Source organism: Delphinus delphis, chromosome 19, assembly GCF_949987515.2.
Source record: "Delphinus delphis chromosome 19, mDelDel1.2, whole genome shotgun sequence".
Taxonomy (NCBI): Eukaryota; Metazoa; Chordata; class Mammalia; order Artiodactyla; family Delphinidae; genus Delphinus; species Delphinus delphis.
The window spans coordinates 12,497,480-12,513,649 of record NC_082701.1 but is presented as its reverse complement, the minus strand read 5'-3'; the positions used below and the strand labels follow the sequence as shown (position 1 = coordinate 12,513,649).

The window sequence follows — 16,170 nt, the reverse complement described above, 5'->3', positions numbered from 1 at the left end:
AACCAAAACTGACAAAAACCAACTGAAACTAACAGAGCTGTGACTTCAGGCTCAGAGGGGTCCCTGCTGCCACAAGGAAGCCCAGGGTGGGTGAGGCCACATCCCAAGGGGTCAGGTGACTCACATCCACCACCACCCAGCAGCCCAACCCACAAAGAGATGAGGTTGTGGCCCAAGGGAGCAAGGAGGCCGAGGCTCTGCCGAATCACAGAGACTCCTCCTCCAGAGCAGACGGAGTGGGGAGTTGCAGGGGGAAGGCAGCCTCTGGCCTTCCCAAACAAGACGGGGGGTGGGGAGGTGCTGCGCGAGAGCCCTGAATCTAGGCCTCTGGCTGCCCGCCCACAAGGCTCTGGGTCTGGGCACAGCGTGACCACAGGCCGGCCCCCAACCTCAGGGGCAGCCCCTCCCTGCAGCCCGCTGTGCCCTGGAGGCCCTACGACCCTGAGAGAACAGGCAGACACCTACCTTTCCCAGGGACACTCGACTCCCTGCTTTTACTATGCATGGGATGAACACGGCTGAGATGGACCAGTGGGCTTGGCTGTGAAATGAGGCCAGGTGTAGAGGGGCAACGGGCTTCCGGGAAGAATCCAGCCTGGCATGGCATGCCTGGAGCCCTCCCTGAAGCAGATGCCCGAGAAGCAGAGAGGAGGACGGGCCAGCCCACATGGAGCCAGTGCCATCCGTGGCGGCTACCCGTCCACACGGGTGCCGAGCACGCGCAGGGCAGCTGGCCCAGAAGGAGGCCAGCTCCAAGTGTGAGACACACCGGATTTCAAAGACCTCCTACCAACAAAGAATGTAAAATATCTCCTTTTTCCTGTTGATTACACGTTCAGAGAATATTTTGGATATATTGAGTCAAGTTAATTATATTCCTAAAATTAATTACACCTGTTTTTACTTTCCTTTGATGTGGCTACCAGAAAATTCTGAATTACCTCCATGTCCCGCACATGTGGCCCACATGGCATGTCCAGTGGACAGTTCATTGCTCCAGATGCTAGGGTCAGGGCGGGCCACCATCCACCCTGATCCCCATGCATAGGACCTGCCTCCTGACCAACAGTGGATCCAGGGTGCTGTGCTCATCTCCCACAGCTCCTGGCCATGCACGGCACCAGCTGCTCTGGGACTCTTACTGCTCCCAAAAGCATCAAGTGAGAAAAACCAGCTTCCTACTTGTCCCACTCTGTGGGGACTTGGACACTTGGAATTCCCAGAGCTTCCTGCCCCCGGCCAGCAAGGGAGCTGCTGTGAGCCAGCCAGAGCTCCCTTGCCTCACCGGACCTGTCAGGCAGCTGCCCCCCATGTTGGCAGGCCCTTGCAGTGGTGGGCAGCTGATGCAGCCCCTGCACAGCCCCAGCATGGTTTCGCCAGCTCACTGGGCATCTGGCCATGACGTTGGGGCTGAAGAGGCTGCCCTCCCTCCCTCATCTGAACCTTGCTTCACGGTTAGGGAGTGCCAGCTTCCAAGGAAAGGCCCGGACCTGCACTTCCGGAGATGAAGCCGAGACAAGTCCCCATTTGCTGGGCCAGCAATTCTGCCTCCAGAGTAGATTCTCAGGGCGGAGTGGGGCACAGACCTCCAGCTGCCCACAGGATGGGCTGGGCGCGCGCACGCACACACACACAGGACAGGACTGCACAGCCATGGAAACGATGCTGAGGGCATTTCCAAAAAAACGCAGAACAGTCACAGCAAGAAAGAGAGGGTGCAAGCCGTGCCGTGCTCAACGCTGCACGAGTCAAGAATCCGTCCCTGCGTGACGACCCCTCCCAGGGCCCACATCCTCCTGATGTCACCTCGCTTCTTATGCCGCTGTCCCCACTGCCCCTACATTCTGTTTCTTGTATCTTAAACCCAGGTTACTGAGTCAGTCAGTCCTGAGAGGCTCGTGTGAACCAGTGTTCCCAGCACCTCGGCCCCTCCACAGAGGCAGCCCCCAGACCGCCCAGCCAACAACTCGAGGGCCAGATGGGAGCATCAGGCTTCATCATGACAGGGCGACCCTGGCTCCCCAGGCCAACAGCTGAGGAACCACCCAGTCTTCCCGGGGGGATGGACCCCGTACCATGGAGCCCCGTCTCCTCCCTCTGGGTTACTCCTCCTTTTGGTGGTCACAGCCTAAGCGGGGGGCCTGGCAACATGGGCTCCCACCACGCCTGTGTCTGGGGCCCAGGCGTCAGCCCCCCACGCCCCTCGTTTGCCTGCTTCTGGGTGGACCTGCCCGCCTGCCCTTTGGTGGAGCAGTTAGCAGCTTGCTCAGAGGGTGTGTGCGGTAAATGGGTGACCTTTGTGTCTAAAAATGGCTTTGTTTCATCCTCACCCTTCAACAATCTAGCAAAATAGAGAATTCTAGAACAAATGAATTTCCTACAGTATTCTGAAGGCACTGCTTGGCCACCTTCCTGGTGGTGCCACAGGGAGCCTGAGGCCTTTGTGCAGGACTGCTGTCCCTCTCTGAGCGTGGGGAACCATCCCATCATCTCCAGCTCCTGATGAGTTACAGTGATGCCACCAGATGAGGCCCCACTGGTACAGGCATAGCCAGCCTGTCACTCTGGAAACTCATGCCCTTCGGTTCCAGGACGGTTTCCCACCCTCTTCACCAGCTTCCTCCTGTGCTTCTGTTTTATTTCTAGAGATGCAGTATCAGGAGCCAGCGGCCTGTCCTGTCCCGAGTCCCCTTCCTCTGGCCTCCATCCTGTGCTTGGCCGCCTGGCTCTGCGGCTCCTCCCAGGAGGAGGGATGGCAGGGACCCTGCACCCCAGGTCCAAGCATCGGCTCCCAAGCCTCGAGTGGCGGACCCCACGTGCCCTCAGGCATTTGCCACCTCGGAAAGAATGCGCTCAGTCAGGCTGCAGACCAGCCAGTCACACCGGCTAACCCTCAGGCGCGTGAGTAGAACGGCATATCCTCGGACCACCGGCCACTCCCAGACACGCGGCACCCTGTCATGTGTGACAGGGATTGTGCCGTTTGATCCACAGCTGTGGCTGACCCCTGCACCTTCTACTGCAGCTTTCCGATCCACTTCCAAGGGCTCTTCCTTTTTTTTTTTTTTTTTTTTTTTTTTGCAGCATGCGGGGCTCTCACTGTTGTGGCTTCTCCCGTTGCGGAGCACAGGCTCCGGATGCGCAGGCTCAGAGGCCATGGCTCACGGGCCCAGCCGCTCCACGGCATGTGGGATCCTCCGAGACCGGGGCACGAACCCGTGTCCCCTGCATTGGCAGGCGGACCCTCAACCACTGCGCCACCAGGGAAGCCCTTCCTTATCTTTGAATGTTTCTTTTTAATAGCATCCAGCTCCAGTTCCAACAGCCCCTCCATCCTCGGAGAACAGGAACAAATGCTGTCACCCGTCCTGACAGCTGCCATCTCTTCCTGTCTGTCTGCATTGGCCTCTCACGTCAGCCTTGCTCAAATGTCTGGGCACCTTTGGCTGTGGGCTCCTGTTTACGCCCAGGGCTCTGGCCGCAGTGCAGCTATCAGTATCCAGGTGGTGATCTGGGGAGCCACCCATGCCCCCAACATTGGGAGCTTCCACCATTTTGGAAGCCACATGGGGGGGCTCACGCTCACCTACCCCGGTTCTCGGGACAGCAAGGGCATCCCCAGTCCAGAGAGCCCCACCCTACCCAGGGAACCAGCTCTGGCACCAGCAGCATGGAGTGCGAGGGGATCTAGGACCCCACGTCATCCAGCGCCTGCCCTGGCCACCCCCCTGCCACCCGTGGCCCCTTGTCACCCTCCCCACCCACGTCCAGGTGCTGTCACTGCCTCAGCTCCTGCTCTCTCCATCCTCCAGGCTGTATCTCTGTAAAGTCCTTTAATGACGTTTTAGTTGCCTTTTGGGAGGGAGAAGAATCACAAGCTGTGTTCCATGTGTTTCTCCTCTCCTTATTTCTGCCCCAGGACCTTTGCACTTGCTGCTCCTTTGGCCCAGATGTCTCCTTCTCAGATCCTAGTGCAGCTGGCTCCTCCACGACCTTCCCCACCACCTCCCAAGGCATCTTCCCTTCTTCTTTGTGATAGCTTCTGATAGTTTCTTCTGGTAGTTCTGTATACCTGCCTATTAGCTATGGGAGACCAGGACTAACTTCCTACTAGAGCCCCAGCCAAGCCTGTGCTGAATAAATGAAAGAAGGAAGTAGAAACAGAGGCAGAGGCCCCATCTTTTCAGCAGCTGAGAAGGCAGGTGCTGGCAACCCAGGCCCTGGGCTTTGAGGAGCCCCCTCCTCCCCTGGGTCTCTGTTTCTTCTTCTGAAAACAAGGGTAACAGCAGCCTGACCCCCCCAGCTGACAGAGGAACCAGTCAGACAACAGGTGCCAAGAGCAGTAGAGTGAGGTGGCAGCCTATGTACTCATTTTAGAAGTCCTAATACTGTCAGAAGCCACCTGAGTGGGGGCAGAGTTCTCTCAGGAGAGCATCTGGGTAGGAAGCAGAAGCTGGCTGCAGGGGTGGCATCCCCGGCTACCCAGGACCAGGCTCATAGGAGGGGCAGGGGCCAGCTGGTCTTTGCACAGCAGCCCACCGTGGCCTCGTCATAGAAAGAACTGGCAACAGGGGGACACCAGCACATCAGATACGGGGAGAGGAGTTCCATGGGAGCGGCTGAGGTGGGGGAGCAGGAATCTGGATGCTGGGACAGCAGGGGCAGTGGGTGCCACATCAGATCAGAGCAGGCTTTCCTAGAGGCCCTGTCACCGTGATGGCCCTACCCAGAGCCCCTTCTTCTGCACAGACAAACCGTGGGCAAGGTCCTGTTCTCGGCACTTGAGACACATTAACTCATCTCATCCTCACATCACCCCTGCGAGGCCCACAGAGGGCAAACAACTTGCCCACGGCCGCACAGCAACCACTACACCCTCTCACAGTCCCTTCCATTCTGTTGGTTGAGACCTTTAAAAGTGGACAAAGTCTTCCATCCCACAATGAAAAACCAAAACTTAGAAGACTACCATTTTGACACACTCAGAAATAAAGTTTAAACCATTAATCACCAGATAGAAACTGACACATGTTAACTGTCATCAAGATGTTTTCTTTAAATACGGCCCATTCTCACGACAAGGAAGTTTTACACCTGCAACATTTGTCAGCTGAGAAGCCCAGCACCCCACTTCTCCCCTGACTGCTCACCACACAGGTGGGGACCTCTTGGGTTCCCCACAAGCTCTTCCAGAAGGGCACGGCCTGGCTATCATACCAGGACACCAAGTAAAAAAGATGAGCTACTGGTGACCAGCACCTGCTGGTATGAAGTCAAAGCAAAGCTCAGGCTTGTGGCCCTGGACTAGCCCCAGTGACCGTGGCAGCATCCCCAGGGCAGAGGGAGGCAGAGCCCCAAACCTGCTCACTGACACTTACCTGATCTGGGCAAAACGGCAGAGAAGCTCCCAGAGTGTCTGGCCTGAGCAGAAAGTGTCTTGCAACCGGGAGCCATCATCCAACTGCAGAGCAATGCGCACCTGAGGGGCGAGATACAGGAACCAAGTCGGGAAGAGGAGCAGCTATCCCAGCTGGACCCCAGACCAAGTCTGATCCTTAGGGCACAGGCGGAGGGCATTGTGTTTGCTGAATTTTAGTAAGGGAGCACACTGCCTTACAGGATAATTTTAACAATTATCTCCCTAAATAGTGACACAAGTCTATAACCAACAGGGGGGTAAATTCTCCTCTGGTCCCTCTGTTGAACAACAGACACACTAAAGCACGAGTGCAGAGACCCAAGGTAAGGACCTTGCACAGCCCCACCTGTCACAGCCCAGCGCATGACTCTCTAGGTCATTGCTACTCCTGCCCTTCTAGCCAAGGGACTCCTCAAGGGCACGTTTATTTACATTAAATCCCAATAACAAACAAAGGAGGAACTGTTCTGTGGGAAGAAACTGCGAGGGGGTCTCCATCACACCCAAGGAACCCACAAGGGAAGTCAGGGTGCTTCCATGTGAAAGGCTGAGAACCACAACTGTAATGGAAAAAGAGGTGTATTAATAAGCTCAGCCCCAGGCGCCTGACTCCTGGTGGGCTCTGGACAGAGAACTAACACCCCAGGGCCTGAGCCTCCTTGCCTCTCGACATGGATGAAAACCACTTCCCTGCAGTGTTGGGAGAATTTGCAGTTTTGTATGTAAAGGACCCACTTGTGCACAAGAGAGCAGCTATCACCATGATTCTTGTCTCTATCCACAGTAACCCTAGTGTCATTCACTAAATCCCTAGGACATAAAAGTTACTGATTTGGTAGAAAGCAGTGGACTGCAGTCAGGAGACTCGGGCTGTGGTCTAGCCAAGACTGGTCAGAGGAAGCCTGCGCCCCTGAGCTGGGTGTCCTCGTCCCAGAAGTGAGGCTCCACTGGACACCGCACAGAGTCCTGTGGGCTCTAAGACTCTTGGTGATTTTCTGACCAGAAACATCAGGTCGTATGGTGGATGCTACCAGCACGCTGATACGGACACAGCACAATTAACTGCCTCTACACCCCCCACCCCCAAAAAACATTCAGCACAAAGAATGAAAAGTCTCATTTCCAATCATCAGCTTTTGGAGTAGAAAAGTGGCTCTGGCCTAACCTAGAGAAGGCAGCCTCACCCAAGGACGAGGACAAGCGCCTCGCCTGCACAGCCCTCTGAAACAGCCCACGCTCCACACCCCGTCTGCTCGGCCTGCTGATACATCCTGCGGCCCAAATGGTCTGAATGGAAGAGCCGGGAGGAGCAGTGAAGCCAGTCCCTCCTTGAGAGCCACCTACCATGTTCTCGGGCCCCTCGCGGCTCCGGGAGATGGGCACCATCTCCAGCTTGGCGTTATTGGGCAGATTGGCAAATCTCCACTGGAGAGAGAGGTCAAGCACATTCCTCTGAAACCTGCAAAACAGACCAAAGCCACAGGCTGCCCGCCGACCCGAACACAGCCCAGCCCTGCCGGGACCACGGCACAAGCAGAGTGACGCCCACGTCTGGCTAGCAATTCCACAGCCCATGGCGCCAAGGCTGCAGGAACAGAGTGACGGCCGGCAAGCCTGCAGAGACAGGGTGGGTCCCTGACTCCAGCAGTGGGTCTTCCAAAGGAAAGAGAGAGTGAGCATTGATACAGTTCAGGCAAGAACAGAGAGAACACAGACAGGTCACCCCTGGGGCAAACCGAGGGCCTGCTCTTTCAGACTGTGAAGCAGCAACCAGCCCAAGTACAAACTCAGAAGATAAAAGCGCACGTGAGCATGACTAAGGGGTGTGCACCATGCTCTGCGCAGAAAAGTTCTAACAGAACGATGCCTTGTCGCCACTGCTCGGAGCTGCAGCAGTCTGGCCACTGTGGCCACTCTCCCTGTGCTGCTGGCCATCAGCCAAAATGACCCGCTCCTGTCACTCCTGCTTCCTGCTACCCTTGGAAGCAGGGCCACAACCCCAAAGACCAGTGACAAAGGCAAAAGTTCTAGAGAACCACAAATGGAATGACCGGGCCTGAAGTCTCCATGGAGAGCCAGGCCCTCACGGTGGCTGAGATTCACAGATGAAGGGCTGAGACCGCCATTCCTAGCTCACAAAGCCAGGTCCTCCAACCCTGGAGCAGCCCTTCAGTCTCTCTGCCTGTGTCCTGCATGTTTTAGCTGCTGCACAGGGACCTGGCAGCTTAGAGCTTCCAACAGATGAGGAAGAGGCCCACATGGGCTTGCAGCCTCCTCTGACCCTCATGCATAGAGCTCCTGGATCCAAGGAGGGATGGTTCTTGGAAGGAACTGAGGGGAGCAAAGTGAACTGGTGAGTCAGGGTGGAAATATCCACAGCCAGGAGAGAAGGGCAGGTGGAGAATCCAGGGACCTCCGAGACGCCTGCTGCTCTCTATTGACAGCCTGCCCTCCCGAGACGCACAGTCAGAGTCGTGGTCACCCTACTTCACAAACAGGAAACTCAGATGAGAAGTGCCAGTAGGTAGCCCAGGCCACCCAAAGGCAGTGCTGGGACCACAATCTGCAGCTCCTGATATCCATCTCAGATCATACCTCTTTGGTGGACTGACAGGGAGGCAGATACCCACTCCTGAGAAGAGGAGAGAGAGGAAGGGGCGTGGGCTTTGAAGGCCTGGACACTGCCTCACCCGTGGGCAGGGAGGGTGGCGGTCAGGTGGCCCTGGAGCCTGAGTGACCCTGGGCCCTCTCCTCCTGACCCCCTTAGCTCCCAGGAACCCTACAGGAAGGAGAACCACCACTGTTAACCCTATAGATCACTTGGGTCTCAGAAAAGCTCCTGCCCACAGTAGAAAATAGTTCTGCCGTGTGGCCTTGACTTTACAAGAGACAGACAGCAGCCAGAATAAGTTACCAGGAGAGTGAATAAGAGAACTTATTTATGTCTCTCAGAAATCAGACTGTGAGCTCTATTTTCAATGAACGTTTAGGGGAAAAACTACAGCACTAGTGAGAGAATGTGAGCTTTGAATACACACAAAGTGGTCACCCGATGGCATGAATGCCAAGATGCCTTTGGAAACAATGGTTTTCTGAACATGAATAGGGCGTTTAGAAGACTTGGGAAAGAAACACCTTTGATACCCATCTTCAACACTGGCTGGAAATTGCCTTATAACAACCTCAACGTCAAGTGCAAGACAGGACAGATGACCTAAGGAAAACCCGAGAAGCGGGGCTCAGAGCTCTGGAGATGAGAGGAAGGGGTCTCACACACGTGCACACACATGCGTGTGCAAAACGCTGCCTTCGGTGGCAGTGGCAGCAGTTTTTAAACAAATTACACAGTCGGTGGATACAAAGGAGACAAGAGAAAAATCAATACCTGTTGTAACAGTCCAACCAGGCACCACGTGGAGATCTCAGGCAGGTTCAGGGAGAGCAAAGAAAGGGCACACAGCTCTGTGACAGGATGCCAGGGGACAGTCCAGCACTGGCCCTAGGATTCTCGGTGGCAAGAGGCAGAGATCTGGGATGACGTGAGGGCATCTCCACTCACACCTCCTCTGCAGAGCCCTACGTGAGAGGCAGCACGGGCCAGGTCTAGCAGAGCAGGCTCCCACCCCTTGGGCTCCTCTCTACCCCTGAATGTGAGGACAGCCAAACAGTGAAGGACACGCCGCTGCTAAGATTGGAAGCTCCCCATACGGGACAGAAATCCATACCAACCAGTGAGGCGTTTTGAGCCTTTCATTGCCTTAGACCCCACAAGAATCTGGTAAAAGCCCTCTCTTTGGAAAAATGCCTGCACACAAAGACCCATGCACACAACTCCAGAGTCTGTGAGCCCACCAGAACCCACCTACAGTTTGCAGGTTTCTTCCCATTTCTCCATGACCACCTCCTCTTGCCCTCAGAGCTCCACCAGGAACTTACACAACCAAATGCACAAAAGCCCTCTGCAGTGAGTAGAATGGTGGCCCCTAAAAAGACATATCCACATCCTAACACCCAGAACTCATGAATGTGCCTTATTTGGAAACAAGGCCTTTGCAGATGTAATTAAGGATCTTGAGATGAGGTCATCCTGGATTACATGGTAGCCCCTAAATTCAAAGACAAGTAGCCTTATAAGAGACAAAAGAGGAGAGACACAAACACACAGGAAGCAGGCAGGCAGAGACTGGAGGGAGGCGGCCACAAGCCCAGGGACGCCTGGAGCCCCCAAAGGCTGAAAGAGGCAAGACAGGTGCCTCCCCTAGACCTCTGGAGGGAGTGCAGCCCCACCAACACCATCATTAGGGGCTTCTAGCCTCCAGAGGGTGAGAGAATAAACCTTGTGGGTTTAAGCCTCAGCAGGGCCCTGCGGGAAGGGTGGATGGATTTGGAGCCCGAGGCCCGGCCAGAGCAAACTCACTTCAGGTCGTACTCGTTGGGGTTGAAGTCCTGCCGATGGCACGTGTCCTCCAGGACCTAGGGGTGAGATGAGGGCATGAGCCACTGTATCTGGCCTGGTGGGCCCCGGCGGGGGTAGGCAAGTGACACTGAGGCAGCCAAGGGCACAGAGTCCACCTCTTGGAGAGCCGGTCGGCTCTGTAGGACTAAGCCTAATACAAGCCAGGTGATGGACCGTCCACTCAACAGCTCCACACATCTCACCTGCAAATCCTGCTCACTCTCCTCCTCCTCACTGGGCCTGCTTTGTCAACCCAGCTCTGTGGGACCCAACAAACCGGGTCCCCAACAAACCCGGCACCACAGACATCTTCCTACACTTGGGGACACCCCACACACAGAGAATAAAGTTCAAACTCCACAGAGACCCAGCTCGAGTGGGTCCTAGGTGCCCCCCTGGGCGGGAGCCCCAGTCCCTACCCTGCACACATTGAGTTACCATTCATCGTCTCAGCCCCCTGCACCACCGTGTATGTGCACCGTCCCCTACACTTCAGGGTCCAACAAGCATTTCCAACGTAATGCAATCGACGTCCGCCAGGTGCCCGGTGAAGTGCTGCGAGTGACTCAGCACACCCGGCCACAGCACACCGAGACGAAGGGCGACCCCGGGGTGGGGACAAGGTTCGGGGGCCCTCGGAGGCGGGCTCGGAGGACCGCGAGCTCGGGTGGGGGTGGCAGAGGCCGCGACCCCTGACAGCCCCTGAGTGCGGCGCCCCCGCCCCCACGGACCCGGAGCCCGGCGCGGAAGTGGGCGGGCCCACCGCGCCAGGAGGCCGCTCATTGGACGTCGCAGACCCCGCCCCGAGGGTCCCGCCCGGCCCCGCCCCGCGGCCCTCGCAGGAACCGCAGGAGCGGCCGGCGCCGAGTCGCGGCCGTCGCGTCCCTGCTTGCTGCCCGCCGCCCGCCCGCGGCCGCACCTGCAGTAGCACTGTGCTCGGCGTCACCTTCACCGTGTGGCGCCGCCCGTTCGGGGCCAGCACCGACACCGCAGAGCCCCCGCTGCCCGCCGGGGCCGCCATCTTCTCCTCACGTGACCTGCCGCCGCCCGCCCAGCGTCAAACTTTATCCGCAACAGCCGGACGCACAGCCTCGCGGCCTCGGGGGCGGGCCCTGGGGCGGGGCGGGGCCAGCGCGCCTCCGGGCCCGCCCCTGCCTGGCCACGCCCCCGGTGCTTTCGCGGGGCCCGCGAGCGCGCGCCCGACGTTAGATAGGCGCGGTCACTCCAGCGCGGCCACGTGGCCCGGTTCTGGGCCGGCGGTGCGGGCAGCGAGTGCGTCTAGGCCTCGGCTCCCTGTCCTCGCCGGCCCGTCCTGGGTCCCACTGCCCCCCTTCCTGCCCCCTCTGGTCCCGAGGGGTAGGGTCAGGCCCGGTACCCCTGCGGAGTGAATGCCTGCCGGCCGTGGGGTGGTGTCAAGGTCAGGGAGCAGCTGCCAGGAAAGGCCGGCTAGAAACTCCAAACCAGAGAGCAGATTCAATGAAAGTCTGTGACGAGCATTGTGCCTGTCCGTGCTCTCACTCTGCCAGCAGCTAAACTCTTGACAGAACTTGTCCCCCAATTCCACCTGCCCAAGGCAGTGGAAGGGCCGGGAGGAGGGGCATGTGGGATCCTGCCACCCCTCTGGTGTGGGTGCTGTCATGCCTTGGTGTAGCTGACACATCTGTCTCACAAGCAGTTTCATACTGACAAACAGACGACTGCATGCTTATGCGAGAAAACGGGAAAGCCTCAGGGTAGCCACAGCTCCACGGCCACCCCCGAGGGACTGTCTAGCACTCTATGCAACCTCAGTGCCTCACCGAGCCACACACACTTCCTGGTCCCCATCGGCCAGTCCCCTCTCCTGAGGCCGGGGAACACCACAGGACACAGGACAGAGAAATTTTCTGGCTCAGAGACAGCATCTGCTGACCTGCCCCACCCCCTCCTACCTGCTCACATGGCTCTCATCATCTATGTGTAGCCGAGTACACGAGGCCTTGGAGCAGACACCTGTGGGGCATTTGTGACCACTGCCTGCAAGCTCTCAAACCCACCCTTCAGCCCAGCAGGGCCCCACATGCAGTTCTGCGGCAGCCAGGCCCCAAGTTGCCCCCAACCTGGCCTCTTCAGCACTGTGGGGTTTCCTCAGAGCCTCATCTGCACTGGGACAGGCCTTTCGTGCCTGCTCACTTGTTTACTGGCTGTCCCAAGGCAGCCCTGTCTGTCTGGCCCTCCGCCGGCAGGCACGCAGAGCAGAGCCTGGCACGGGGTGGGTGCTCTGCAAACATCTGTGAGAGGAATGACTATCGATGGGACAAACGAATGCACAGTCCCCCCACATGTGCCTTCTCCTCCTTCTGCTGCCACTCACCTGGCAGGGGCAGGGTGCCCCAGGCTCAATGGGGTCTGTGTCCTGGCATTGGCACTAGGAGGTGGGAAAGGCAGAGCAGACCCGCCTCCCTTAGTGGCCTGGCTGGGCCAGACCTGGTGAAGACCAAGCAGGACAGACCAGACCCCACGAAGCTCCCATGAAGCAAGCCCCAGAGCCGACCCCTGGATGCTGGACCTCAGCTTGAGAAGCCTCCAGAGGCTGGAAATGCCCAGCAGAGGCTCCCCTGGTACAGGGGATTATTTCAGGCTGGAGGCAAAAATTCCAGGTTAACACACCAGCTCCACACCACAGCAGGAAGGACCCTCACCTGCCCCATGGCAAGTTTGCCATAGATTAGGACCCACACGCCTGGCCCTCCATTTGCTCTGTGGGGAGGCTGCCTCCTCATGCTTACCTTCCACAGTTCCTCACTGCAACTTGGCACCTTCCCTCAAGGCCCCATCACCTCCTGCGGGTGGTCCAGGCACAGCCTTAAGGGCGTGATCACAGCAGAGGTCACAGAGATAACTGTAGGGTCAAAGATCATCTTTGGGGGACTCCCCTGGTGGCCCAGTGGTAAAGAATCAGCCTTACAGTGCAGGGGATACGGGTTCGATCCCTGGTCAGGGAACTAAGATCCCACATGCAGCGGGGCAACTAAGTCTGCGTGCCACAACGACTGAGCTCGCGAGCCTCAACTAGAGCCCACGCGCCCTGGAGCCCTCACACCACAACTAGAGAAAAGAAAACCTGAACACCACAACTGGAGAGAAGCCCGCATGCTGCAGTGAAAGATCCCACGTGCTGCAAATAAGACCCGATGCAGCCAAAAAATAAATAAATAAATAAATAATCTTTAGGAAAAAAAAATCATCTCTGAGAGGCATTCAAGACCCCAAAGGGGAGCCTCTTCTTTGTGCTCATAGTTCAGCCTTTCTCTGCAGCTCACATTTTTCTTTCCAATTTTGCCGTTTTAAAAAATGACAGATCTGTACATTAACTTTCACAGCAGCTTTATCTAATAGTCAAAAGCTGGAATGAACCTGGATGACCGTCAACAGGTTGAGCAGTTAAACAATGTGGCACATCCACACATGGAACACTGCTCAGCAATCACGGGAATGAACTACTGACACCGCAGCCTGGGTGAGTCTCCAGGGAAACATGCTGAGTGAAAAGAGCTGGTACCCAAAGATTGCATACTGTGCCATTCCATTTATATAGCATTATGGAAATGACAGCATTTGCCTTTTCTCTTTGCATTAATATATGCATATATATTTATATTTGAAAGTAAGTTGATGACATCCAAGCACTCTCCCCCCAAATAATGCGGCAGCCCCTCCTAAGAACCAGGACCTTCTCCTTTTTAATCATAACCCATCACCACACCCAACAACCATGGATATAATGATATTATCTAATACACAGCCCACTTTAGACTTTCCCTTGTTGTCCCCAAATGGTCCTTTATAGCTGGTTGTCACATTGCATTTTGTTGTTGGGTCTGTTTACACTCCTTTAATCTACCACAGTCCTGGGAATTCCCTGGCGGTCCAGTAGTTAGGACTCTGCACTTTCGCTGCTGAGGGCATGGGTTCGATTCCTGGTTGGGGAACTAAGATCCTGCAAGCTGTGTGGTGAAGCCAGAAAAAAAAAAAAAAAAAAAAACACCCTACCACAGTCCCTCTATTTTTTGTTTCGTTTTAATTTTTCATGACATTTGCATTTTTTAGAGCCCAAGGCTGGATCTGTCTGATCTTTTCCTGGAGTTAAACATTCAGTGCAGTGAGGCAGCATAGATGACAGCCCCCCAGGAGGTCCAGGGCATCAGTTTGTCCCATTAGTGGGGACATGCAGACTGAACCTCCATGTTCCAGGTCCCGTGTAGACTGAATAAGCTATGTGTGGGGTAATTCTTTGAGAGCACAAATATGATGTTTTTCCAAGAACCATTTACCCAGTGGTTTTAGCATCAGTTGATGGTCCTTGCCTGAATCCATCATTACATTTATGGTGCAAAATCACAACCTTCCAACTTTATCATTCCTCTACATTTAATAGGTATTTTTTGGTCAAGAATTTTTTTAATTCCTAAACATTAATATGAACTCATGGATTCTTTTTCTTCATTCAGTTATTCTTTCTGATGCTCAAATTTGATCCAAATTTGGCCAGTGAGACACACACCCCCTTTAAGCTGGCTCCTATGCTCCCTTGGGTGGGGGGGCAGTGACTTCTTATTTTCATATTATTTCAAATGTAGAAGTTGCAAGAACAGTAAAAGGAACTCCTGCATACCTCTTAGACAGACTCTCCAGTTGTTTACATGTTGCCCATTTGCTTCATCATCATTCTCTCTCTCTCTCTCCGTATACGTGTATATATGTTCTGAACCACCTGAGAGTAAGTGGAGACATTGTTCACCTCTGCCACTAAATACTTCAGTGTGTATTTCTCAAGAGCAAGGCCGCTCTCTTACTTCACCACCGAACTGTGATACAACATTGGGAGATCTGTCATTGATACCACACTCCGAGCTACTCTACAGTCACCTGTAGCACTCACATCTTTCCTGCATCTTTTCGATGTTTGTGTTGTTCTCTGAGCACTTCATCACTTCAGCCACAAGAAAGTATTTTAGGCCCCCCCAGGATGTCCCTGCCCCAGCCCTGAATGCCATTTCTCAAGGAAGCCCTAGTCCCTTTTTGAGGGGAATGAGATTTAGAAACCGAGGTCTGGAGCTGAGCACGTTCGTTGCTACCGGTGTGCCTCTGGTTTGTAGGCCCTCTCAGGGGACAGAACTAGCATCCTGAATTCACCACCCCTCAGTCTTCTTCTTCCCTCCTTCCGTATTTATATTTGGTTGAATTGTATGAAATTGCCAATATTCAACCATTTTCAATCTACGAAAAAAGGCACAACCAAATATCCCCTTATCCACAGTGAGAACCCTTGTTTTCAGCAGCATCAATATATTTATAAATTTGCTCTGTTCCAAAATACCCTTCAGGGACTTCCCTGGTGGTCCAGTGGTTAAGACTCCGCACTCCCAATAGAGGGGGCCCGGGTTTGATCCCTGGTCAGGGAACTAGCTCCCGCATGCATGCTGCAACTAAAAGATCCCACATGCTGCAACTAAGACCCGGCGCAGCCAAATAAATAAATAAATATTAAAAAAAACAACAACCCTCCAAATAGCTTTGGAATTACTACAACAATACTGCTAGTAACCAGACCTACTAAGGAAATCTCAAGATTTCTTTGTAGTTATTTTTGTCCTCAGAATATATCGCACAAAAGAAATACAGAGTATTGTGTTCAAAATTATTTGCATTAATTCTTTTTTGTGTGTGTGGTTATGTTAATTGGATACACATGTTCATTTATTACTGAATTTTAGGGTCTTTTTCACTCTTTTTTGATTTAATGTTATATTTTGATTATGAAAAATATTTATTATTTGATTTGAATATTATTTGATTCAAAAGTTATAAGTATAAAATGACACATAGCCAGAAGAGGGTCCTCCTTCTTCATCCACTCCCACTCGCCCCCATAAGAACTAATCTTCTTCTGGTTCTGGGGTAGCTTTCCTGCCTTTTTGCAAAGATGAGCACATGCATGTAGCAGAGGCTAAGTGGACACAGATGCGGATTCTTCCTCTCCTTCCTTCTTACACAGCAGGTGACACAGAACATACCCTCATTTGTTCTTTTCTCTGCAGCCTACATGACCCACTCTGGGACCCCGTCTAACTCCGCTCCCCTCCACAGTGCGGTACATCCAGAGCACAAAGTCCTGGATGTCGTATAGGCTGTCACAGCATCCCGGCAGCCCAGGGAGTGGTCAGGGCATGGGGTCCCGGCTCCCCTACCTGCGCCAAGCAGAGCTTTGACACCTCCTGGCTGCCCGGGCCTCCGTGCTTCATCTGTAAAACTC

At 54.7% G+C, this 16,170-nt stretch overlaps 1 protein-coding gene across 6 annotated transcripts in view; it reads right to left on the bottom strand.

Moving 5' to 3' along the window:
- ASPSCR1 (ASPSCR1 tether for SLC2A4, UBX domain containing) overlaps positions 1-10,945 on the bottom strand; it is a 30,808-nt gene extending 19,863 nt beyond the window's left edge. For 4 of the 6 annotated variants that reach the window (XR_009517031.1, XM_059997744.1, XM_059997745.1 and 1 more), the window contains exons 1-4: positions 10,795-10,945; positions 9,837-9,892; positions 6,764-6,878; positions 5,379-5,479 (exon numbers count right to left, since the gene is read on the bottom strand). Coding sequence is in view for 5 of the 6 variants with exons in the window: in XM_059997744.1 (XP_059853727.1) it covers positions 5,379-5,479; positions 6,764-6,878; positions 9,837-9,892; positions 10,795-10,896 (374 nt within the window). In the remaining variant the exon portion in view is untranslated. Of the gene's footprint in view, positions 1-5,378; positions 5,480-6,763; positions 6,879-9,836; positions 9,893-10,313; positions 10,586-10,794 lie in introns of those variants that run through there. The other 2 variants (XM_059997747.1, XM_059997748.1) reach the window with 2 other exon arrangements.
- Positions 10,946-16,170: the final 5,225 nt, after the last annotated feature.